Raw genomic sequence first — 27,038 nt, 5'->3', positions numbered from 1 at the left:
AAAATTTGCTACAACTTTTGTTCTAAAAGTATTTTTGTAACATGCTTCGATTCCCGAATGCTACCATTAGCTAATACTAAAACAAGGAAATTCATGAAATTTTTAAATTTTCGTATTTTTCTCAATATTGACGCATTTGAGAGCAAATATACAAGAGAGCAATATTGTTAAGAATAAGGTTAGCTACAACTTTCGTTGCAAAAGTTTTTTTATAACATGCTCCGATTTCCAAGTGTTACCATTAACAATTTTTAAAACAACGAAATTCATCAAATTTTAATATTTTCGCATTTTTCTCGATGTTGACGCATTGGAGAACAAAAGTAAAAGAGAGCAATATTGTTAAGAATAAAATTTGCTACAACTTTTGTTTTAAAAGTTTTTTTATAAAATGCTCCGATTCCCGAGTGCTACCTTTCACAAGTTGTAAAACAACGAAATTCATCAAATTTTCATATTTTTGTATTTTTCTCATTATTGACGCATCTAAGAGCAAAAGTAAAAGAAAGCAATATTGGTAAGAATAAAATTTGCTACCACTTTTGTTATAAAAGTTTTTTCATAAAATGCTCCGATTCTCGAGTGCTACCATTATCTGCTAGTAACACAACGATTTCTTAAAATTTTCATATTTTTGTATCTATCTCGTTATTGACGCATCTAAGAGCAAAAGTGCAAGAGAGCAATATTGTTAACAATAAAATTTGCAACAGGTTTTATTTTAAAAGTTTTTTTATAAAATGCTCCGATTCTCGAGTGCTACCATTATCTGCTAGTAACACAACGATTTCTTAAAATTTTCATATTTTCGTATCTATCTTGTTATTGACGTATTTAAGAGCAAAAGTGCAAGAGAGCAATATTGTTAACAATAAAATTTGCTACAAATTTTGTTTTAAAAGTTTTTTTGTAATTTGCTCCGATTCTTGACTGCTACCATTATTTGCTAGTAACACAACGATCTCTTAAAATTTTCATATTTTCGTATCTATCTTGTTATTGACGTATTTAAGAGCAAAAGTGCAAGAGAGCAATATTGTTAACAATGATATTTGCAACAATTTTTGTTATAAAAGTATTCTTATAGCATGCTCCGGTTCCCAAGTGTTACCTTTAATAGTTTGAAAGAGCAACAAATTCATCAAATTTTCATATTTTCGTATCTACTTCGATATTGACGCATCTAAGAGCAAAAGTGCAAGAGAGCAATATTGTTAACAATAAAATTTGCTACAACTTTTGTTCTAAGAGTTTTTTTATAACATGCTAGGATTCCCGAATGCTACCATTAATTGCTAGTAAAACAACGAATTCTATCTATCTCGATATTGACGTATCTAAGAGCAAACGTGCAATTGAGCAATATTATTCACAATAAAATTTGCAACAATTTTTGTAATAAAAGTATTCTTATGGCATGCTCCGATTCTCAAGTGTTACCTTTAATTATTTGAAAGAGCTATAAATTCATCAAATTTTCATATTTTCGTATATTTCTCGATATTGACGCATCTGAGAGCAATAGTACAAGAGAGCAATATTGTTAGGAATAAAATTTGCTACAACTTTTGTTCTAAAAGAATTTTTGTAACATGCTTCGATTCCCGAATGCTACCATTAGCTAATAGTAAAACAAGGAAATTCATCAAATTTTCATATTTTCCTATTTTTCTCGATATCTATGTGTCTGGGAGCAAAAGTGCAAAAGAGCAATATTGTTAAGAATAAAATTTGCTACAACTTTTGTTATAAAAGTTTTTTTGTAACACGCTCCGATTCAAGAATGTTACCATCACCTACTTTAAACAACGAAATTCATGAAATTTTTAAATTTTCGTATTTTTCTCGATATTGACGCATCTGAGAGCAAATATACAAGAGAGCAATATTGTTAAGAATAAAATTTGCTACAACTTTTGTTATAAAAGTTTTTTGATAACATGCTCCAATTCTCAAATGTTATCATTAAGAGCAAGTAAAACAACAAATACATCAAATTTTCATAATTTCGTATATTCCTCGATATAGACGCATCTGACAGCAATAATACGAGAGAGCTATATTGTTAAGAATAAAATTTGCTACAACTTTTGTTCCAAAGGTATTTTTGTAACATGCTTCGATTCCCGAATGCTACCATTAGCTAATAGTAAAACAAGGAAATTCATGCTATTTTTAAATTTTCGTATTTTTCTCAATATTGACGCATCTGAGAACAAATATACAAGAGAGCAATATTGTTAAGAATAAAATTTGCTACAACTTTTGTTATAAAAGTTTTTTTGTAATATGATCCGATTTCCAAATATTACCATAGTTCTAGGTCTAGTGTTAGTTATCAATTACATTTTATGTGGGGCAGTTTGTGAACGTTGTTAGAGCTCAAAAATTAATCGATTTCATTTTATGTTTTTACTAGTAAGTCGATTTACTTAATTGCTCCCATTCCTTGTTATACATTTTTGCTCGCTTTTAAAACATTTCTTTGCCATACAGAAATAATAAATAACCGTTCCACATATTCTTTTTTTCCTTTTTTTTTTCTCATTCGAGCATAATGAAAAGAACACAAAACGGAATAATACATGTCCTATAAACGGCGCCCAAAGAAAAGAACTTCTAAAACGTAAAACTTCTTGGGATGATTAAAACCCATAAGAATGGAAGGGGTAGTTAGAAAATCTTTTTTTGGGTACAAAATCGATGTAATAATTTCTGATAAAACGACGAACCATCACGTTAACTCGATCGATTTCGTTCTTTGTTACCAGAAAAATAAAAATTCGTGTCGCACGCAGTTTCTAAAATTGCACATCGCCATGCAAACTTTTTATTTAAAAACAAATTTGTTTTTATTTCCTTTTAGATGGCACAATAATTGGTACGAAAATGTTTGGAGATCGGTGTAATGCGACTTGGGAATGCGGATTTAATGGATCGATTTGCGTCGGAGGACATTGCCAGTGCACTGAAGATATGCCCGTAACCAATCATCTAAATAAATGCGGAAAAGGTAATTTCAAATCATCATTTTTCAACAAAAAAAAAAAAATAACCAAAGTTCCGTTTCTAAACTGGAATTATAATTTCCGTTTGAGCTTTTGTGCGGGGAAATTGAAGCTTTGCGTTTGAAAAGATCTCCCTTTTATCGCTAAAGTCTTTTTTTTTGGGATTTTTCACCCCATTTTTTTTCATATTTTCCTATTTTTCTCGATATCTATTCATCTGAGAGAAAAGTGCAAGAGAGCAATATTGTTAGGAATAAAATTTGCTACAACTTTTGTTCTAAAAGTTTTTTTGTAACATGCTCCGATTCAAAAATATTACCATCACTTACTTTAAACAACGAAATTCATAAAATTTTCATATTTTCCTATTTTTCTCGATATCTACTCTTCTGAGAGGAAAGGTACAACAGAGCAATATTGTTAAAAATAAAATTTGCTACAACTTTTGTTCTAAAAGTTTTTTTGTAACATGCTCCGATTCAAAAATGTTACCATCACCTACTTTAAACAACGAAATTCATCAAATTTTCATATTTTCCTATTTTTCTGGATATCTATGCATCTGAGAACAAAAGTGCAAGAGAGCAATATTGTTAAGAATTAAATTTGCTACAACTTTTGTTCTAAAAGTTTTTTTGTAACATGCTCCGATTCAAATATATTACCATCACCTACTTTAAACAACGAAAGTCATAAAATTTTCATATTTTCCTATTGTTCTCGATATCTATGCATCTGAGAGTAAAGGTGCAACAGAGCAATATTGTTAAGAATAAAATTTGCTACAACTTTTGTTCTAAAAGTTTTTTTGTAACATGCTCCGATTCAAATATATTACCATCACCTACTTTAAACAACGAAAGTCATAAAATTTTCATATTTTCCTATTTTTCTCGATATCTATGCATCTGAGAGTAAAGGTGCAACAGAGCAATATTGTTAAGAATAAAATTTGGTACAATTTTTGTTGTAAAAGTTTTTTTGTAACACGCTCCGATTTAAAAATGTTACCATCACCTACTTTAAACAACCAAATTCATCAAATTTTCATATTTTCGTATTTTTCTCGATATCTATGTATCTGGGACCAAAAGTGCAAGAGAGCAATATTGTTAAGAATAAAATTTGCTACAACTTTTGTTCTCAAATTTTTTTGATAACATGCTCCGATTCCCAAATGCCACCATTAGCTAATAGCAAAAAAAGGAAATTCATCAAATTTTTAAATTTTCGTATTTTTCTCAATATTGACGCATCTGAGAGGAAAGGTACAAGAGAGCAATATTGTTAAGAATAAAATTTGCTACAACTTTTGTTCTAAAAGTTTTTTTGTAACACGCTCCGATTTAAGAATATTACCATCACCTACTTTAAACAACGAAATTCATCAAATTTTCATATTTTCCTATTTTTCTCTATATCTATGTGTCTGGGAGCAAAAGTGCAAGTGAGCAATATTGTTTACAATAAAATTTGCCACAACTTTTGTTCTCAAATTTTTTTGATAACATGCTCCGATTCCCAAATGCCACCATTAGCTAATAGTAAAAAAGGAAATTCATCAAATTTTTAAATTTTCGTATTTTTCTCAATATTGACGCATCTGAGAGCAAAAGTGCTAGAGAACAATATTGTTAAGAATAAAATTTGCTACAACTTTTGTTCTAAAAGTTTTTTTGTAACATGCTCTGATTCAAAAATATTACCATCACCTACTTTAAACAACAAAATTCATCAAATTTTCATATTTTCCTATTTTTGTCGATATCTATTCATCTGAGAGCAAAAGTGCAAGAGAGCAATATTGTTAAGAATAAAATTTGCTACAACTTTTGTTCTCAAATTTTTTTGATAACATGCTCCGATTCCCAAATGCCACCATTAACTAATAGTAAAAAAGGAAATTCGTCAAATTTTTAAATTTTCGTATTTTTCTCAATATTGACGCATCTGAGAGCAAAAGTGCAAGAGAGCAATATTGTTAAGAATAAAATTTGCTACAACTTTTGTTCTAAAAGTTTTTTTGTAACATGCTCCGATTCAAATATATTACCATCACCTACTTTAAACAACGAAAGTCATAAAATTTTCATATTTTCCTATTTTTCTCGATATCTATGCATCTGAGAGTAAAGGTGCAACAGAGCAATATTGTTAAGAATAAAATTTGGTACAATTTTTGTTGTAAAAGTTTTTTTGTAACACGCTCCGATTTAAAAATGTTACCATCACCTACTTTAAACAACGAAATTCATCAAATTTTCATATTTTCGTATTTTTCTCGATATCTATGTATCTGGGACCAAAAGTGCAAGAGAGCAATATTGTTAAGAATAAAATTTGCTACAACTTTTGTTCTAAAAGTTTTTTTGTAACATGCTCCGATTCAAATATATTACCATCACCTACTTTAAACAACGAAAGTCATAAAATTTTCATATTTTCCTATTGTTCTCGATATCTATGCATCTGAGAGTAAAGGTGCAACAGAGCAATATTGTTAAGAATAAAATTTGCTACAACTTTTGTTCTAAAAGTTTTTTTGTAACATGCTCCGATTCAAATATATTACCATCACCTACTTTAAACAACGAAAGTCATAAAATTTTCATATTTTCCTATTTTTCTCGATATCTATGCATCTGAGAGTAAAGGTGCAACAGAGCAATATTGTTAAGAATAAAATTTGGTACAATTTTTGTTGTAAAAGTTTTTTTGTAACACGCTCCGATTTAAAAATGTTACCATCACCTACTTTAAACAACGAAATTCATCAAATTTTCATATTTTCGTATTTTTCTCGATATCTATGTATCTGGGACCAAAAGTGCAAGAGAGCAATATTGTTAAGAATAAAATTTGCTACAACTTTTGTTCTCAATTTTTTTTGATAACATGCTCCGATTCCCAAATGCCACCATTAGCTAATAGTAAAAAAGGAAATTCATCAAATTTTTAAATTTTCGTATTTTTCTCAATATTGACGCATCTGAGAGCAAAAGTGCAAGAGAGCAATATTGTTAAGAATAAAATTTGCTACAACTTTTGTTCTAAAAGTTTTTTTGTAACACGCTCCGATTTAAGAATATTACCATCACCTACTTTAAACAACGAAATTCATCAAATTTTCATATTTTCCTATTTTTCTCTATATCTATGTGTCTGGGAGCAAAAGTGCAAGTGAGCAATATTGTTTACAATAAAATTTGTTACAACTTTTGTTACAAATAAAGTTGGCCGAGGAGAAGATATTGTTAATGTAGATGACTAGATACTGCTAATAAAATACTAAGATATGCTTGCATAATACTAGCTACCAAATATTACTGACAATAGATAAGATATTGCTGAGAGAGGACTATACAGGTAGAAGATTAGATGCTGCTTGTAGAGGTAACAGGCAATTATACATCATATACTGCTGGTAGAGGATTGTAAACTGACAATAGACGACTAAGTAGTGCTGGCAGAAGATTAGGTATTGCTGCCAGAAGACTACATACTGCAGGCAGAAGATTAGTTGCCGCTTGTAGATGACCTAATCTAACAGGCAAAACAAATAACGAGTTTTGACATAATCAAAAATGATCTTAAGCGATTTCTCATGATAGCATTGCACAGTATGCCAAATTTTATCTTTCTAAGACAAACCTTTTTTATCTTAGCCATTTATTGCTTTAGACCAAATATTTTTGCACGAATCGTTTTTGTAGTTAAAATTATATTGTATTACAATTAAACAATATTCAAATTAAAATTATGCCACAACTTACAGAAACATCCTGTATACAGGTTCGTGAAAACTTTTTCAGGTTCCACTATTCGTAGAGGTTTGAAATTTTGGTAGTATGGGTTGTTCATTCGGAACTTTCGATCTAAAATATTTTCAAGATGGCCGCCACTTCCGGTCTACTGGAAGTAGACTATGACTCGTCATTTTAAATGGAATGGTTTAGTTTTTATTGCAGGTTTTAATTGTACCCAGCGTTGCCAAGCTATGCCGACCAAATCAACCAGAAATTGTTGTAAATTTTTAATGTTAACAATATTGCTCTGTTGTACTTTTACTCTTAGATGCGTCAATATTGAGATAAATACGAAAATATGAAAATTTGTTAGTTTCAAGTTATTATAGGTAATACTTGGGAATTGGAGCATGCTATAAGAAAACTTTTATAACAAAAGTTGTAGCAAATTTTATTCTTAACAATATTGCTCTCTTGCACTTTTACTCTCAGATGAATAGATATCGAGAAAAATAGGAAAATATGAAAATTTGATGAATTTCGTTGTTTAAAGTAGGTGATGGTAATATTTTTGAATCGGAGTATGTTACAAAAAAACTTTTAGAACAAAAGTTGTAGCAAATTTTTTTCTTAACAATATTGCTCCCTTACACTTTTGCTCACAGACACATAGATATCGAGAAAAATAGGAAAATATGAAAATTTGATGAATTTCGTTGTTTGAAGTAAGTGATGGTAATATTTTTGAATCGGAGTATGTTACAAAAAAACTTTTAGAACAAAAGTTGTAGCAAATTTTTTTCTTAACAATATTGCTCCCTTACACTTTTGCTCACAGACACATAGATATCGAGAAAAATAGGAAAATATGAAAATTTGATGAATTTCGTTGTTTGAAGTAAGTGATGGTAATATTTTTGAATCGGAGTATGTTACAAAAAAACTTTTAGAACAAAAGTTGTAGCAAATTTTTTTCTTAACAATATTGCTCCCTTACACTTTTGCTCCCAGACACATAGATATCGAGAAAAATAGGAAAATATGAAAATTTGATGAATTTCGTTGTTTGAAGTAGGTGATGGTAATATTTTTGAATCGGAGGATGTTACAAAAAAACTTTTAGAACAAAAGTTGTAGCAAATGTTATTCTTAGCAATATTGCTCTCTTGCACTTTTGCTCTAAGATGAATAGATATCCAGAAATATAGGAAAATTTAAAAATTTGATGATTTTTATTGTTTTAACGAGGTAATGGTAATATTTTTGAATCGCAGCATGTGATAAAGAAACTTTTAGAACAAAAGTTGTAGCAAATGTTATTCTTAGCAATATTGCTCTCTTGCACTTTTGCTCTAAGATGAATAGATATCGTGAAAAATAGGAAAATTTAAAAATTTGATGAATTTTATTGTTTTACGGAGGTAATGGTAATCTTTTTGAATCGGAGCATGTGATAAAGAAACTTTTAGAACAAAAGTTGTAACAAATTTTATTCTTAGCAATATTGCTCTCTTGCACTTTTGCTCTAAGACGAATAGATATCGAGAAAAATAGGAAAATTTAAAAATTTGATGAATTTTATTGTTTTAACGAGGTAATGGTAATATTTTTGAATCGGAGCATGTGATAAAAAAACTTTTAGAACAAAAGTTGTAGCAAATTTTATTCTTATCAATATTGCTCTCTTGTACTTTTGCTCTTAGATGCGTCAATATCGAGATAGATACGAAAATATGAAAATTTTATGAATTTGTTGCTCTTTCAAGTTGTCCAATTTTTTGTAAGATAGATATTTGCGACTAATTTCTGTTTCCATCCCCTGCCAGTATAAATATACTACACACCAATAATTAAAAACACGTGCTTATAATTATCAATTTCTTCCCCAGCAATTAAATGTATTTTTTTAAGTGCGAAATCGAGTTTGAATCCTCTTCTCAGTTTATCAATTAGATGAGATTATAGGCATAGCTATTTTAACTCTTAATTTAAGATATATTTTTTTTAATTTTAACTTTTTCGATTATAACTAACCCAAATTAACAAACTTTACTAACAAGCTGAAATGAAATTATTTTTTACCGGCATTTCTTGTTTTTCTACATTTTCGGTCTATTCGGCCAATTGCAGTACTGACACTGTTGCAAACGGAAGTGCTTTGAAATTGACCGGTTCGTTAGATTCAACCTAGTTGAACAGTTTTGCGTACGGATTTGTTCATTCGACAGTTTTCAGTATCCGTGTTAATGCAAATGAAGAAAAAAAATCCTGTTTTGCGATACTCTTTTGGATTGTTGAGCACTATCTATCTCTTGGAATGAATTGAAAAGTATTTGTAACTGTATTATTTTAATGTAATAAACCTTAACATAATGGTAAATATATTTGAGTATTTTGAGTATAAAAGTATTTTTGTAACATGCTCAGATCCCCTAATGTCACCATCAACAACTTAAAAAAGCAACAAATTCATAAAATTTTCACCATTTCGAATTTTTATCGATATCTATTTATCTGGGAGCAAAAGTGTAAGAGAGACTATTGTTAAGAATAAAATTTGCTACAACTCTTGTTCGAAAAGTTTTTTTGTAACATCCTCCGATTCAAAAATACTACCATCAACTACTTTAAACAACGAAATTCAGAAAATTTTCATATTTTCCTATTTTTCTCGATATCTATGTATCTGGGAGGAAAAGTGCAAGAGAGCAATATTGCTAAGAATAAAATTTGCTACAACTTTTGTTCTAAAAGTTTTTTTGTAACATCCTCCGATTCAAAAATATTACCATCATCTACTTTAAACAACGAAATTCATCAAATTTTCATATTTTCCTATTTTTCTCGATATCTATTCATCTGGGAGCAAAAGTGAAAGAGAGCAATATTGTTAAGAATAAAATTTGCTACAACTTTTGTTCTAAAAGTTTTTTTGTAACATGCTCCGATTCAAAAATATTACCATCACCTACTTTAAACAACGAAATTTATCAAATTTTCATATTTTCCTATTTTTCTCGATATCTCTGTGTCTGAGAGAAAAAGTGCAAGAGAGCAATATTGTTAAGAATAAATTTGCTACAACTTTTGTTCTAAAAATTTTTTTTGTAACTTGCTCCTATTCAAAAATGTTACCATCACCTACTTTAAACAACGAAATTCATCAAATTTTCATATTTTCCTATTTTTCTCGATATCTCTGTGTCTGAGAGAAAAAGTGCAAGAAAGCAATATTGTTAAGAATAAAATTTGCTACTTTTGTTCTAAAAGTTTTATTGTAACATGCTCCAATTCAAAAGTATTACCATCACCTCCTTTAAACAACGAAATTCATCAAATTTTCATATTTTCCTATTTTTCTCGATCTCTATTCATCTGAGAGCAAAAGTGCAAGAGAGCAATATTGTTAAGAATAAAATTTGCTACAACTATTGTTATAAAAGTTTTTTTGTAACACGCTCCGATTCAAAAATGTTACCATCACCTACTTTAAACAGCGAAATTCATCAAATTTTCATATTTTCCTATTTTTCTCGATATCTATTCATCTGAGAGCAAAAGTGCAAGAGAGCTATATTGTTAAGAATAAAATTTGCTACAACTTTTGTTCTAAAAGTTTTTTGTAACCTCCTCCGATTCAAAAATACTACCACCTACTTTAAACAACGAAATTCATAAAATTTTCATATTTTCCTATTTTTCTCGATATCTATGTATCTGGGAGGAAAAGTGCAAGAGAGCAATATTGCTAAGAATAAAATTTGCTACAACTTTTGTTCCAAAAGTTTTTTTGTAACATCCTCCGATTCAAAAATATTACCATCTTTAAACAACGGACTATTACTACATTAGCTCGGCTACCATCTCAGTCGCCCATCAATGATAAAACTAGGTTGCCTCGATGTTCAACAGACATTTATGATAGTATAGGTAGTTTCCGATGACCTCATTAAAGACAAAACTTAGTTACTTCAGTATAAACCGTCTCATTGTACTGCCTCGGCTATCATCTTTGTCACTCTTTAAAAACTAAACTTGATTGCCTCAGTATACAACATTTATTTGCATAAGTCCAAAACGTCTCAATCAGCAAAACTGTTTTAACAATCCATGCTGGTCAAATGCAGCTAAATTTGTCCATTTGTTGATTGGATCATGTCTAGATATTACATGATACTTGGAATTGTACTTTGCCCTTCGAAATGTCATAGGTCTCCTCGCGCGACACTGTATTTCATATTTTCGAATTTTTCTCGATATCTATGTGTCTGAGAGCAAAAGTACAAGAGAGTAATATTGTTTACAACAAAATTTGTAACAACTTTTGTCTTAAAAGTATTTTTGTAGCATACTCCGATTCCTTAATATCACCATCAACCATTTAAAAACAACAAATTCATCAAATTTTCACAATTTCGAATTTTTCTCGTTATCTATGTATCTGGGAGCAAAAGTGTAAGAGAGACTATTGTTAAAAATAAAATTTACTACAACTTTTGTATAAAAACTTTTTTTCTAAAACGTTCCGAATTTCTCATTCATCCTCTACGAACAAGATGCAAAACCACGATTTCACCTAAATGTCACCTTTTCAAATTTGTCTCGATTTCTATGCATCTGAGAGTAAAAGTGTAAAAGAGCAATATTGTTAAGAATGAAATTTGCTACAACTTTTGTATTAAAACTTTTTTTCTAAAACGTTCCGAATTTCTCATTCATCCTCTACGAACAAGATGCAAAACCACGATTTCATCTAATTGTCAAATTTTCGAATTTTTCTCGATTTCTATGCATCTTAGAGTAAAAGTGTAAAAGAGCGGTATTGTTAAGAATGAAATTTGCTACAATTTTTGTATTAAAACTTTTTTTCTAAAACGTTCCGAATTTCTCATTCATCCTCTACGAACAAGATGCAAAACCACGATTTCATCTAAATGTCACCTTTTCAAATTTTTCTCGATTTCTATCCATCTGAGAGTAAAAGTGTAAAAGAGCAATATTGTTAAGAATGAAATTTGCTACAACTTTTGTATTAAAACTTTTTTTCTAAAACGTTCCAAATTTCTCATTCATCCTCTACCAACAAGATGCAAAACCACGATTTTATCAAATTTTCATAATTTCGAATTTTTCTAGATTTCTATGCATCTGAGAGTAAAAGTGTAAAAGAGCAATATTGTTAAGAATCAAATTTGCTACAACTTTTGTATTAAAACATTTTTTCTAAAACGTTCCGAATTTCTCATTCATCCTCTATCAGCAAGATGCAACACCACGATTTCATCTAATTGTCACCTTTTCGAATTTTTCTCGATTTCAATGCATCTGAGAGTAAAAGTATAAAAGAGCAATATTGTTAAGAATGAAATTTGCTACAACTTTTGTATTAAAACTTTTTTTCTAAAACGTTCCGAATTTCTCATTTTTCCTCTACCAACAAGATGCAAAACCACGATTTTATCAAATTTTCATCTTTTCGAATTTTTCTCGATTTCTATGCATCTGAGAGTAAAAGTGTAAAAGAGCAATATTGTTAAGAATGAAATTTGCTATAACTTTTGTATTAAAACTTTTTTTCTAAAACGTTCCAAATTTCTCATTCATCCTCTACCAACAAGATGCAAAACCACGATTTTATCAAATTTTCACCTTTTCGAATTTTCTCGATTTCTATGCATCTGAGAGTAAAAGTGTAAAACAGCAATATTGTTAAGAATAAAATTTGCTACAACTTTTGTATTAAAACTTTTTTTCTAAAACGTTCCGAATTTCTGATTCATCCTATACGAACAAGATGTAAAACCACGATTTAATCAAATTGTCACCTTTTCGAATTTTTCTCGATTTCTATGCATCAAAGAGTAAAAGTGTAAAAGAGCAAATTTGTTAAGAATGAAATTTGCTACAACTTTTATACTAAAACTTTTTTTCTAAAACGTTCCGAATTTCCTATTCATCCTCTATTAACAAGATGCAAAACCACGATTTCATCTAATTGTCACCTTTTCGATTTTTTTTCGATTTCTATGCATCAGAGAGTAAAAGTGTAAAAGAGCAATATTGTTAAGAATGAAATTTGCAACAACTTTTGTATTAAAACTTTTTTTATAAAACGCTCCGATTCCCCAATGCTACATTATCTGGTAGCAACACAACAAATTTTTAAAATTTTCATATTTTCGCATTTTTCTCGATATTGACGCATCTGAGAGCAAAAGTAAAAGAGAGCAATATTGGTAAGAATCAAATTTGCTACAACTTTTGTTTTAAAAGTTTTTTTATAAAATGCTCCGATTCCCCAGTGCTACCATTATCTTGTAGTAATACAACGAATTCTTAAAATTTTCATATTTTCGCATTTTTCTCGATGTTGACACATCTGAGAGCAAAAGTAAAAGAGAGCAATATTGGTAAGAATCAAATTTGCTACAAGTTTCGTCCGAAAAGTTTTTTTCTCACACGCTCCGATTCCCCAGTGTCACCCACCATTGAATCTATTTAACCATCTATGGGTTGAAAGTGATATGGCAGAGTTTTCAAAACCGCCAGGTTAGAAGTATTGGGTCTACATTAAGTACTCATTTTTATGCAAGATATGATTTAACCACGTCTTTTTTTCCTTTTAGAGGCCAAAGTCAACGAATCATGCTCATTTAACGAACAATGCGAGGAGGTGACACCCCAAACGGAATGTCGCGACGGCGTTTGCGTCTGCATGTTCGAAATGCAAGCTATCCTTCAACAAGACGGGACCTACATCTGTCAAGGTTTTAACTACAAAATAAACAACAACACCATCTTAATAATAACACAATTCTTTTAGCCATAAAGAACGTAGTTACTCCAGTAAGATACGTCGATCCGACAATGATAGGGATTTTGGTGGCGATGTTTTTGATGTTTATCACGATTTGCGTCGTGTTGAGATTGTTTAGCAGAGCTCGCTGGCAAGAGAATCGCACGATATTTAACACGCCCAATCCGAGGTTGATGAACGTGTCGTTGTTGAGGGAGAGCAAGTTGGAGAGGAGAGGATCTAAAAGCAGCGCGAGAGGACCTAGTCGACAACCGAGTATGGTTTCGGTGAGGGCTGTTTCGCCAAATTCGCAAGGTAATTGGGCTAAAAATGTTTTAGGGCGAAATTTAATTTCCCAATTAATGCGGGATTTCAATTCGCCGATTATGAGTGGAGTGTATTGATTGGTGCGCTTTATTTCGCTCTAAAACGTTTTATTTCTCGTTTTGATGCAAAAATTAAGCACTAAATTTATTTTAGCTTTTATTTTGTGATGTAGTTGAAAAAATATTAATAATCAACTCAAAAATTATAATCGATAAGACGGAACTTTTGTAACAAAACTTTCATACAAAAGTTGTTCTAAATTAAATTCTAAAACGATTTTCTCAATAAAAATATATATAAATATATATATAAATTTTTTTTTGAGATTATTGATCAAATCAAAAAATGTTATTAACAAAATTTGTTTAGAATTACTTCAGGAACAGTGTTTGTTAGTAAAATTTTTTGCTAACTTGAAATTTTAATTTCCCACTGAATAGTATAAAATTAATATTTTTGAGGTTATATCCTTATTGTTGATTTAATCAAAAAATGTTGTTAACAAAATTTGTTCAGAATTACTTTAGGAACACTGTTTGTTAATAAAATTTTTTGCTAACTTGAAATTTTAATTTCCCTCTGAATAGTATGCCATCAAAATTAATTATCTCGATAATTATTGTTTTTATCAAAAAATGTTTTAAATAAATTTTTTTTCAATTTCCATTTTGAATCAATTTTCTTAATAAAAATTTTTTACATCTCTATTAATTAAGCATCTAAGTATAATTATATATAAAAACGGAAAAATTATTATTTTGAGGTTATCTCCTTAATTATTGATTAAATCAAAAAAATTTGTTGACAAAGTTTATTTAGAACTGTTTCAGGAACAATTTTTGTTAACACCATTTTTTTTTAACTTAAAATTTTAATTTCCCACTGAATAGTATGCTTCAAAAATTAATATTTTTGAGGTTATATCCTTATTGTTGATTTAATCAAAAAATGTTGTTAACAAAATTTGTTTAGACTCACATCAGGAACAGTGTTTGTTAATAAAATTTCTTTCTAACTCGAAATTTTAATTTCCCACTGAATAGTATGCTACAAAAATTAATATTTTTGAGGTTATATGCTTATTATTGATTTAATCAAAAAATGTTGTTAACAAAATTTGTTTAGAATTACGTTAGGAACAGTGTTTGTTATCAAAATTTTTTGCTAACTTGAAATTTTAATTTCCCTCTGAATAGTATAAAAATTAATATTTTTGAGGTTATATCCTTATTGTTGATTTAATCAAAAAATGTTGTTAACAAAATCTGTTTAGAATTACTTCAGGAACAATTTTTGTTGACACAATTTTTTTCTAACTTGAAATTTTAATTTCCCACTGAATAGTATGCTACAAAAATTAAGATTTTTATATATATATATCCTTATTGGTGATTTAATCAAAAAATGTTGTTAACAAAATTTGTTTAGAATTACTTCAGGAACAGTGTTTGTTAATAAAATTTTTTGCTAACTTGAAATTTTAATTTCCCTCTGAATAGTATGCTATCAAAATTAATTATCTCGATAATTATTGTTTTTATCAAAAAATGTTTTAAATAAAATTTGTTTTAATTTCGATTTTGAATCAATTATCTTAATAAAAAATTATTACATCTCTATTAATTAAACATCTTAGTATAATTATGTATAAAAACGGAAAAATTATTATTTTGAGGTTATCTCCTTAATTACTGATTAAATCAAAAAAAATTGTTGACCAAGTTTGTTTAGAATTGTGTCAGGAACAATTTTTGTTAAAACAATTTTTTTCTAACTTGAAATTTTAATTTCCCACTGAATAGTATGCTACAAAAATTAATATTTTTGAGGTTATATCCTTATTATTGATTTAATAAAAAAATGTTGTTAACAAAATTTGTTTAGAATCACTTCAGGAACAAAGTTTGTTAATAAAATTTTTTGCTAACTTGAAATTTTAATTTCCCTCTGAATAGTATAAAAATTAATATTTTTGAGGTTATATCCTTAATGTTGATTTAATCAAAAAATGTTGTTAACAAAATTTGTTTAGAATTACTTCCGCAACAGTGTTTGTTAATAAAAATTTTTGCTAACTTGAAATTTTAATTTCCCTCTGAATAGTATGCTATCAAAATTAATTATCTCGATAATTATTGTTTTTATCAAAAAATGTTTTAAATAAAATTTGTTTCAATTTCGATTTTGAATCAATTATCTTAATAAAAAAATTTTACATCTCTGTTAATTAAGCATCTAAGTATAATTATGTATAAAAACGGAAAAATTATTATTTTGAGGTTATCTCCTTAATTATTGATTAAATCAAAAAAAATTGTTGACAAAGTTTGTTTAGAATTGTTTCAGGAACAATTTTTGTTAATACAATTTTTTTCTAATTTGAAATTTTAATTTCCCACTGAATAGTATGCCATAAAAATTAATATTTTTGAGGTTATATCCTTAATGTTGATTTAATCAAAAAATGTTGTTAACAAAATTTGTTTAGAATTACTTCCGCAACAGTGTTTGTTAATAAAATTTTTTGTTAACTTGAAATTTTAATTTCCCACTGAATAGTATGCTGTTCTTTTAATCAAGATTTTCTCAACGAACGCCGCTGAGAAAGAGTGGAGGGAGGAAATCGTATTGTTTTGTTACAAAAGTTCCGTACCCTGGTTATTACCAACCTAGGGAAGTAGTATTGAAGAATTTTGCTATTTTGACACTCTTATACCCAGTAAACAAAGTTGCGTTTCAGAAACATTTCTGATACATAGTATTGAAACATGAAATGTTTCTTCGACATATTTCTGAAACATAGTTGAAACGTGCCTGAAACTGCTAATGTCCGGCCCTTCTTATGTTTCATTAAAACGTTTCTATTGAAATGTTTCTGCAACATACAGGTGACAACGTTTATGAATCTACGAAAATGTCTCCTAGAGATATTCAGCTTTAATTTTTTTCTTTCCATCTTATCTCACATCACACGAACGTAAAACTATATAACTATATAATTTTATATGATAGCAGGAGAAAAACAAAACTTGCACAGATCTAAACCAATATTCGAACGATTCGAACTGAGAACAGAACAAAACACACAATTGAACAAGACGTGACAAGACGCTGACCGCGATGAAGATGTTCCAGGCATGTTTCAGACACATTTGTAAAGAAATGTTGCAAATAAAATGTTTCTGCTACATATTTTAATGATATTTCATATACAGCGTGTTCATTTTCCCGCCGCCAGAAACCAACCCCTTAAAAATCTTAAATGGAAAGGGGTGTCAAGTGATATCTCATTTTAAAGGTCTTTTAAAGTACTACATGTTAGTATTTATTTTTTTTAAATTGATTGATTCATTTTCGAATTTTTTGCGAAAACCTAGCTTTAATTAATATTAAAAACTTTAATCACCTTCTTAAAAGCAAGAATAAGTAATCTTTTATTATTAATTTATAAAATTAAATTACCATGTTCGTTTTTACAACGACCATTAAACCTTTATTATTTCGGAGCAATCGGAAATATTTAAGAAAACTAAACACGTATAATTATGAATTAAACTAAATTTTATTGAAAGTATTTTACATTAAACCTGTATGAAAATTACTCTTGACTCGAATGGCCAAAAAAAGAAAAAAAGAGACGAAATTTTTCTCTTTCTATAAACTAGTTATAGGCAGGCTCGCAGTGCGAGAAAAGAATAAAATAAAAGTGCAATTCTAAACACAAGTTTATTTGGTTATTACTTAAACAACTTTGTGTTATCCACTTAACAAAGTTATTTAAATAAAACAACAATAATGGTTTACAGTTTGCAGGAAAGGATTGAAATTGTATTAATGTATGGATCCCAAAATGAATGTGCTCGACGAACTGCCGCAGTTTTTAATGAAAGGTCATACATACGTCCTGAATCTCACGAAGAAATTCACTCAGACTAGGTCCGTTGCCAACATAAAACATAATGAGTCGGGAGTTTTGAATGAAACCGCTCAACTGGAAGTGTTGGGTCATTTCGGTATCAACCCCAATACTTCATTGCGTGGGTTCTGTTCATAAAGTTGTAAAACTTCACAAATTCCATCCTTATAAACATAACTGCAGATATTGGAGTAATGAAAACCCTCATCTGACTGTAGAAGGGCATACACAATATCCTGAAAAAGTTAATGTCCAGTGTTTATCGATGGAAATTTAAACGGCGAAGTGTACTTGGATATGTTAGAAAATACTATCAATCCACTAATTACGGAAGCTCTCGAGAATCAGTTGGATAGAGAAAAAAATGCCTTACTTGATGAGAATGAATTACATTTTCAACAAGACTATGTTCTCCCAGTACGACAGTGGTTAGATAATACGTTTCCAAACAGATGGATCACCAGATTTGACGCCATTAGACTTTTTTTTATGGGGTCATTTAAAGTCTGTTGTATTTACCCCTCAACCTCAAAATTTAGAAGAACTTCGTCAGAGAATTACTGCAGCTTGCCGTGGAATTCAAAGGGAAGTTTTTGAAAATGTGCGCCGTAGTTTTGAACAACGGTTGTACCATTGTTTAGCTAATAACGGACAACACTTTGAACAATTATTAAGTTGATTTTCTCTGCAAAAAGTTTTTGTACATAATTAAATAACTGAAAATAAAATAGAATGTTTCAAGCAGTTAAAAGTTGTTTAAGTAATAACCAAATAAACCTAAAAGAAAAGAAAAATGAAACAGAAATCGTTTTTTCTAAATATCTCTGACAGACGCCAGCAAGCTAGCCAGCGTAGGTATATCATTGTCAAAATAACCTAAATATCAAAGATTTCGGATTGCCCCGAAATAATAAAGGTTTAATGGTCGTTGTAAAAACGAACATGGTAATTTAATTTTATAAATTAATAATAAAAGATTACTTATTCTTGCTTTTAAGAAGGTGATTAAAGTTTTTAATATTAATTAAAGCGGGAAATACAAATCAAAGATTTTCGCAAAAATTTCGAAATCAATTTAAAAAAAATAAGTACTAACATGTAGTACCTTAAAAGACCTTTAAAATGAGGTATCCCTTTCCATTTAAGATTTTTAAGGGGTTGGTTTCTGGCGGCGGGGGGTTGAAGTGAGTGAGTCAATTTTTGCATAAAAAGTTGTCCCCCTTGGTTTTATTCTTTACCTATTTCAGCGATTTTCTTTTTAAACTTCCGGATTTACAGAAATTGAGGTGGAAAGTTTTGAAATGAACACCCTGTATATTCCTACTGAAATGTATTTAATACATATCTTTAGATACGTTTCGTAAAAATCGTATCTGTCACGTATATGAAACGTAGATCTAAGATGTTTCATTTAATTCACTGTACGTTAAAATTGAAATGTTTCACAGATGTTTCATGTTTACTGGGTAGGTGATAAATTAAAGACTGAAAGTGATGGATTGAAATGATTTAGATAAAAAATATTAATAATCAACTCATAAATTATAATCCATAAAAAAATTTTCCTTATCGTTAGTTATTACCAACCTAGGAAACAAAGAGTGTTGAATTTTCATAATTCTGCATTTCTAACATAACTATAGGTAATAAGTTACGGGTTGAAGATGATGGAGTGAAATAGTTTAGATGAAAAACATTGATAATCAACTCAAAAGCTATAATCCATAAGAAATTTGCCCCTGTCATTGGTTATTACCAACCTAGGGAAGTAGTATTGAAGAATTTTGCTATTTTGACACACTTATAGGTAATAAATTAAAGACTGAAAGTGATGGAGGGAAAAGATTTAGATAAAAAATGTTAATAATTGAGCCATAAATTATAATCCATACAAAATTTTTCCTTATCATTAATTGTTACCAACCTAGGAAACAAAAAGTGATGAATTTTCGTAATTCTGCATTTTTAACATAATCATAGGTAATAAGTTACCACCTAAAGATGATGGAGTGAAATGGTTTAGATGAAAAACATTGATAATCAATTCAAAAACTATAATCCATAAGAAATTTGCCCCTGTCATTGGTTATTAGGTTATTACCAACCTAGGGGAGTAGTATTGAAGAATTTTGCGATTTTGACACTCTTATAGGTAATAAATTAAAAACTGAAAGTGATGGAGGGAAAAGATTTAGATAAAAAAACGTTAATAATTAAGCCATAAATTATAATCCATAATAAAAATGTCTTTATCATTAATTGTTACTAATCTAGGAAACAAAAAGTGATGAATTTTCATAATTTTGCATTTTTAACATAATCATAGGTAATAAGTTACGACCTAGAGATGATGGAGTGAAATGGTTTAGATGAAAGACATTGATAATCAACTCAAAATCTATAATCCATAAGAAATTTGCCCCTGTCATTGGTTATTACCAACCTAAGGAAGTAGTATTGAAGAATTTTGCGATTTTGACACTCTTATAGGTAATAAATTAAAAACTAAAAGTGTTGGAGGGAAAAGATTTAGATAGAAAACGTTAATAATCAACTCATAAATTATAATCCATAAAAAAATTTCTTTATCGTTAGTTATTACCAACTTAGGAAACAAAAAGTGATGAATTTTAATAATTCTGCATTTTTAACATAATCATAGGTAATAAGTTACGACCTAAAGATGATGGAGGGAAATAGTTTAGATAAAAAACATTGATAATCAACTCAGAAACTATAATCCATAAGAAATTTGCCCCTGTCATTGGTTATTACCAACCTAGGGAAGTAGTATTGAAGAATTTTGCGATTTTGACACTCTTATAGGTAATAAATTAAAAACTGAAAGTGATGGAGAGAAAAGATTTAGATAAAAAACGTTAATAATTAAGTCATAAATTATAATCCATAAAAAAAATTTCCTTATCATTAATTGTTACCAACTTAGGAAACAAAAATTGAAGAATTTTGCGATTTTGACACTCTTATAGGTAATAAATTAAACACTGAAAGTGCTGGAGTGAAAAGGTTTAGATAAAAAATGTTAATAATCAACTCATAAATTATAACCCATAAAAAAATTTTCCTTATCATTAATTGTTACCAACCTAGGAAACAAAAAGTGATGAATTTTCGTAATTCTGCATTTCTAACATAATCATAGGTAATAAATTACGACCTAAAGGTGATGGAGTGAAATGGTTTAGATGAAAAACATTGATAATTACCTCATAAATTATAATCCATAAAAAATTTGTTTTTATCATTGATTGTTACCAACTTAGGAAACAAAAAGTTTGTTATTTTTGAATTAGCTAATATAGCGATGTTATAAGCAAATATCTCAAAAACGGTGGCCAATATCAAAAAATTTTACTCTTTTTTTTCGTTTCTAAATTCGTTTTTATATCTAAATTTATTCATCCAAATCTTACACGCCTCGTGTTTTACTAAATTTACCTTCAAACAGTTTTTTTTGTTGAATTTCGCATCTCATCTCCAAAAATAAATGGTATACGTTTATTTTAGTTGTTGTTTTGTGTTGTTGTCGTTGTTTCTTATCATCACAAACCAGTTATGCACCAACTAAACAAGTCATATTGACCCTTCGACCCTAGGGCGTTTATTTCTAGGATCCAGAAGGGGTTCGAGAGGTTCCAGTAACGTTTCGGTGGGTTCGTTGAGATCCATCAACAAGAATGGGCCCCCAAACAGCTCGATGCCTCTCCCCACATCGGCAAGTCAAACTTTGGAGAGTGTCATCGTCGAGAAGAGATCCGAAGAGATTTAAATCGCATACAATCAAGAAATTAATAGATATGAAGTTAATTAGATGAATTTTCTAATAATAATCTAATATTTAACGATAGGCGTGATGATAGGGACCATATTTATGGGAAATTAAACTTTAAAAAGAATTAATAATTTAATCTTGTCCACCACATCACAAAAAACGACTTCTTTACTCTTCAAATCTGCAAAATGAGTTCGTACAAAATTTGAATTAAATTAAGATTAAAAAAGGAAATAATAAAGCACTAATATTGTATTAAAACAAATTTAGCACGATTAGCATTGAAGATCTTTTTAGTATAAGCCGCTTTCAACTGTGTTAAAACGAATTAAATTAAGTATTTAATAAAGTTGTTAAAAAAAATGAATAAATAAATAAATTGGTGGTTCAAAATATACTGGGAATATTTTGTGATACTACCAATAAGTTATTAATTAATTAATTAATAATAAAAGTTAAAAAATAGATATCTTTATATCAAAAATTTAAATTAAATTAAATTAAATTAAACCGTGTTTGAATTTCTCGAGCTGATCAAGGGAGAAAATGTTGGGAAAATTTTCTGGCTTGAGCAGACGAATCATATCTATTAATTAAACTTATCAGAAAAAAAAAAGTTTTTCCAACACGGGACTCAAAGTGTAAAATCTATCTTGCTCATTTCATACCAAAAGTGTAATAGAAATTGATAATAATCGCTTTTCAATGAGGACGTAGTGATATTTTACGGAGAAATCTAAATCTAAAGTGCTTTTGAAAAATTTACGAGACGTATTTAAAAAGTTAGTAACGAAAAAAAAGCTTCGCATCGCAAAGCACGTCTCTTAGAGAGTGCGGTTATGTAATTAACTTAGCTTGTAAAAAATACAAACTGACGAGATACTGTTTATATATTCTACTACAATTTTCATACTATTTTCACGATATATTCTATACATAATATGATATTGTACTTAATTAATAAAAAGTCCATCTTTAGTTTGTGTGTTTTATTCTGAATGCTGCTTAGGATCATACCAGATAAATCAAAAAATATAACCCGCATCGAAATCATGTATTAATAAAAGTTATAGCAAATTTAATCCTCTACAAAATCGCCCTCTTTTATTTTTGCTCTACGAGGCTTAGAAACATAGATATTGTGGAAAAAGTATTAATCCGATTTTGGCAAAACGAGATGTTACGATCATACCACATAAATCAAAAAATATATCCCGCATCGAAATCTTTGATTAATAAAAATTATAGCAAATTTAATCGTCTACAAAATCGCCCTCTTTTATTTTTGCTCTACGATGCTTAGAAACATAGATATTGAGAAAAAAGTATTAATCCGATTTTGGCAAAACGAGGTGTTACGATCATACCAGATAAATCAAGAAATATAACCCGCATCGAAATCATTTATTAATCAAAGTTATAGCAAATTTAATCTTCTACAAAATCGCCCTCTTCTATTTTTGCTCTACGAGGCTTAGAAACATAGATATTGAGAAAAAAGTATTAATCCGATTTTGGCAAAACGAGGTGTTACGATCATACCAGATAAATCAAGAAATATAACCCGCATCGAAATCATGTATTAATCAAAGTTATAGCAAATTTAATCTTCTACAAAATCGCCCTCTTCTATTTTTGCTCTACGAGGCTTAGAAACATAGATATTGAGAAGAAAGTATTAATCCGATTTTGGCAAAACGAGGTGTTACGATCATACCAGATAAATCAAGAAATATAACCCGCATCGTAATCATTTATTAATCAAAGTTATAGCAAATTTAATCTTCTACAAAATCGCCCTCTTCTATTTTTGCTCTACGAGGCTTAGAAACATAGATATTGAGAAAAAAGTATTAATCCGATTTTGGCAAAACGAGGTGTTACGATCATACCAGATAAATCAAGAAATATAACCCGCATCGAAATCATTTATTAATCAAAGTTATAGCAAATTTAATCTTCTACAAAATCGCCCTCTTCTATTTTTGCTCTACGAGGCTTAGAAACATAGATATTGAGAAAAAAGTATTAATCCGATTTTGGCAAAACGAGGTGTTACGATCATACCAGATAAATCAAGAAATATAACCCGCATCGAAATCATTTATTAATCAAAGTTATAGCAAATTTAATCTTCTACAAAATCGCCCTCTTCTATTTTTGCTCTACGAGGCTTAGAAACATAGATATTGAGAAAAAAGTATTAATCCGATTTTGGCAAAACGAGGTGTTACGATCATACCAGATAAATCAAGAAATATAACCCGCATCGAAATCATGTATTAATAAAAGTTATAGCAAATTTAATCCTCTACAAAATCGCCCTTTTATTTTTGCTCTACGAGGCTTAGAAATCTAGATATCGTGGAAAAAGTATTAAGACAGAACGAGATGTTAAGATCATGTCATAACTTCTAAAGAGACAATGATGGGGCAAAATTTATAGAAACGAAGAAAATATTTTAGATTAAATTTGCTACAAAATGGTGCATAAATCATCGTGATATCTCAATTACTTTTTGAGATATGATCTTTTAAAGATTGAGATGAATGAAAAAATTTAAAATTTTTTTTAAAGTTATTAACTCAAACAAAATGTTGTTATTATTTATAGTATTTTTGTTAAACATTATAGGGATTAATTTAATCAAAGATAATAAGAATTTAGTTTAAAATAAGAAATAAATTTCATTTTTTAATTTATAACTGTCATTTTTGACGTAACGGTTTTTTTCGTTATTATTATGATTTAGGTTGGTAACACAATCGGATAAAAAGATTATTTATTTAATTATAATGTTTAATTTTGTTATTTTCATCAATAATTAAGTATTACATTAATATTGATAAATTAATTTTTTATTAAAATAATTAAAAAAAAGATTTCGATGGATTGAGATGAAGTTGGTTAATTCATAATTAATAATTACAATTTCACAAAATCCCATAAAACTTAATAAATCGATTCATTTCATTTAATTATAATGAATCAACAAATATAATAAATAAATAATTACTTACAACAAAAATTTAATAATAAGAAACCAACTTCACGTTTGTTTTTTGGGTCGTTCGAAAAATTGACAGCTGTCACGCCGGTTTTATGTTAATTTAATTCTAAATTTATTTAAAAACAGAGCCGAATTAAACCAAAAATTAGTTTATTGTTAAGTGAAATAACGCGATTATGAAGTTTATAATGGATAACCACTCGTGTAGCGTTTACGAATTAATCACAAAATTATGCGAGCGGATGTTGATTTCTTCTGGAAAAAAGCCCAATAAGGAAAATATAAAGAAATTAAGGGCGATATCGTACGAGATCTTATTATCGAAGAAAATATCACGTAAGTTTTGATCATTCCAAAAATAAATTGATTAAAAAAATTTTTTTTTTAGGTTATGTTGGACTAAATCTTTTAGAAGACAACAAAGATCCGATTTGTAACTTATTGGCGTGGCAACTCATGCTTGTTTATCGCTACAAACTACCTGAACACGCCAAAAAGATCCAAAATAACTTAGATGTTTTAGAAAAAAGTGGTGCTATAAAAGATGATGTGGTTAAATCGGTTTTATTCTTTTTAATCCAACTTCGTAATCCCCCGGAGATAGAATCTGGGATTTCCTCACTCAGTTTATTATCAGGAGAGAGTTGCATTAAATATCGAATCTTTAGCAAGCACTCATTCCATTTAAATCTACCCCCAATTTGTAGCAATGCTAAATACAACAATTCATCCTTTTATTTCAACCCACCACCCTCAAAGTGTTGTGATAAAAGAAATTTTAATTGTGAGGCTTGTATGAGGTCACAAATTAGGAGTTCAAGTTGCTCTTTATTCAAAGATTTAGAGAGAAATGATGAAGTGGATCAAATTGGGGAGGAGGATTCGATTAAAAGTAAATTTGAGGACCCAACAGAGATTTGGGAGTTAGTTTCAAAGACTGTTTATACTAAACATAGGACTTGGGAGAGTTTGGGGAACCCCTGCCCAGAGAAAGAGAAAGATTTCTTAACAGATTCGTCTTTGGAGGTTATTAATTTGTTTCATGAATTTATTCGGGGGAAAGAAGCCAAATTAAAGCTAAATTTCGACTCAATTGGAGCTAATAAAGTCGTAAAACGGGAGAGCTTCATAAAACATCTCAGATTATTACTTGGTGAGTAATTAAATAATTGTTTAAATGATTTTTATGTCGTTTTTGGGGCTTATTTCAGAAATAATATTGTTTTTTTTTATCTATTATGTGAGGTTTGTCTAAAAAATGAGGTTTTATATTGATATTATTTATGTACAGGGTGTCCCAAATACTATAAAGCATAACTTTCTAATTATTGATGGAATCAAAAAATTTTTTAAACAAAATTTGTTCCAAATGAGATTATTAAAAGCTTTTATTAAAACAATTTTTTCAAAAAACTTCATTTATAACAATTAACTCAAAATGATCCGAAATGACTCATTTTAAAATGTGCCATAAAATTGTTTTAATCAAAAAATGTTTCGAATAATATCTGTTTAAAATATAATTTAAAATGATTTGTTTTAATTAAATTTTGCGATATCTCCACCAGATGGGGCTCCACACTGGTATAAAAAATCGTTTTTTGAGGTTATCTTTCTAATTATTGATCGAATCAAAAAATTTTTTAAACTAAATTTGTTCCAAATGAAATTATAAAAAGCTTTTATTAAAACAATTTTTTCGAAAAACTTCATTTATAACAATTAACTCAAAATGATCCGAAATGACTCATTTTAAATTGTGTCATAAAATTGTTTTAATCGAAAAATGTTTCGAACAATATCTGTTTAGAATATAATTTAAAATGATTTGTTTTAATAAAATTTTGCGATATCTCCACCAGATGGGGCTCCACACTGGTATAAATAATCGTTTTTTGAGGTTATCTTCCTAATTATTGATCGAATCAAAAAAATTTTTAAACAAAACTTGTTCCAAATGAAATTATTAAAAGCTTTTATTAAAACAATTTTTTCGAAAAACGTCATTTATTACAATTAAATCAAAATGATTCGAAATGACTCATTTTAAATTGTGCCATAAAATTGTTTTAATCAAAAAATGTTTCGAATAATATCTGTTTAGAATATCATTTAAAACGATTCGTTTTAATAAAATTTTGCGATATCTCCACCAGATGGGGCTCCACACTGGTATAAAAAATCGTTTTTTGAGGTTATCTTCCTAATTATTGATCGAATCAAAAATTTTTTTAAATAAAATTTGTTCCAAATGAAATTATTAAAAGCTTTTATTAAAACAATTTTTTCGAAAAACATCATTTATAACAATTAAATCAAAATGATCCGAAACGACTCATTTTAAATTGTGTCATAAAATTGTTTTAATCGAAAAATGTTTCGGATAATATCTGTTTAGAATATCATTTGAAATGATTTGTTTTAATAAAATTTTGCGATAT

At 28.8% G+C, this 27,038-nt stretch overlaps 2 protein-coding genes across 3 annotated transcripts in view; both read left to right on the top strand.

Annotated features, from left to right (window-relative positions):
• The window catches only part of LOC111416042 (julius seizure), a 55,154-nt gene extending 33,345 nt beyond the window's left edge, over nt 1–21,809 (top strand). The window contains exons 2-5 of one of the 2 annotated variants that reach the window (XM_023047986.2): nt 2,867–3,013; nt 13,381–13,521; nt 13,578–13,865; nt 21,426–21,809. In XM_023047986.2, the coding sequence (XP_022903754.1) occupies nt 2,867–3,013; nt 13,381–13,521; nt 13,578–13,865; nt 21,426–21,583 (734 nt within the window). In that variant the 3' untranslated portion in view covers nt 21,584–21,809. Of the gene's footprint in view, nt 1–2,866; nt 3,014–13,380; nt 13,522–13,577; nt 13,866–21,410 lie in introns of both variants that reach the window. The other variant, XM_023047985.2, reaches the window with a different exon arrangement.
• Nucleotides 21,810–24,654: 2,845 nt separating this feature from the next.
• The window catches only part of LOC111416040 (gamma-tubulin complex component 6), a 35,849-nt gene continuing 33,465 nt past the window's right edge, over nt 24,655–27,038 (top strand). Inside the window, exons 1-2 of the mRNA XM_071199388.1 lie at nt 24,655–24,933; nt 24,986–25,750. Coding sequence (XP_071055489.1) covers nt 24,774–24,933; nt 24,986–25,750 — 925 coding nt within the window. The 5' untranslated portion in view covers nt 24,655–24,773. The remainder of the gene's footprint in view (nt 24,934–24,985; nt 25,751–27,038) is intronic.

This window comes from Onthophagus taurus, chromosome 10 (assembly GCF_036711975.1).
Source record: "Onthophagus taurus isolate NC chromosome 10, IU_Otau_3.0, whole genome shotgun sequence".
NCBI lineage: Eukaryota > Metazoa > Arthropoda > Insecta > Coleoptera > Scarabaeidae > Onthophagus > Onthophagus taurus.
The sequence above is the reverse complement of the archived record's forward strand: the minus strand, read 5'-3'. Positions and strand labels throughout refer to the sequence as shown.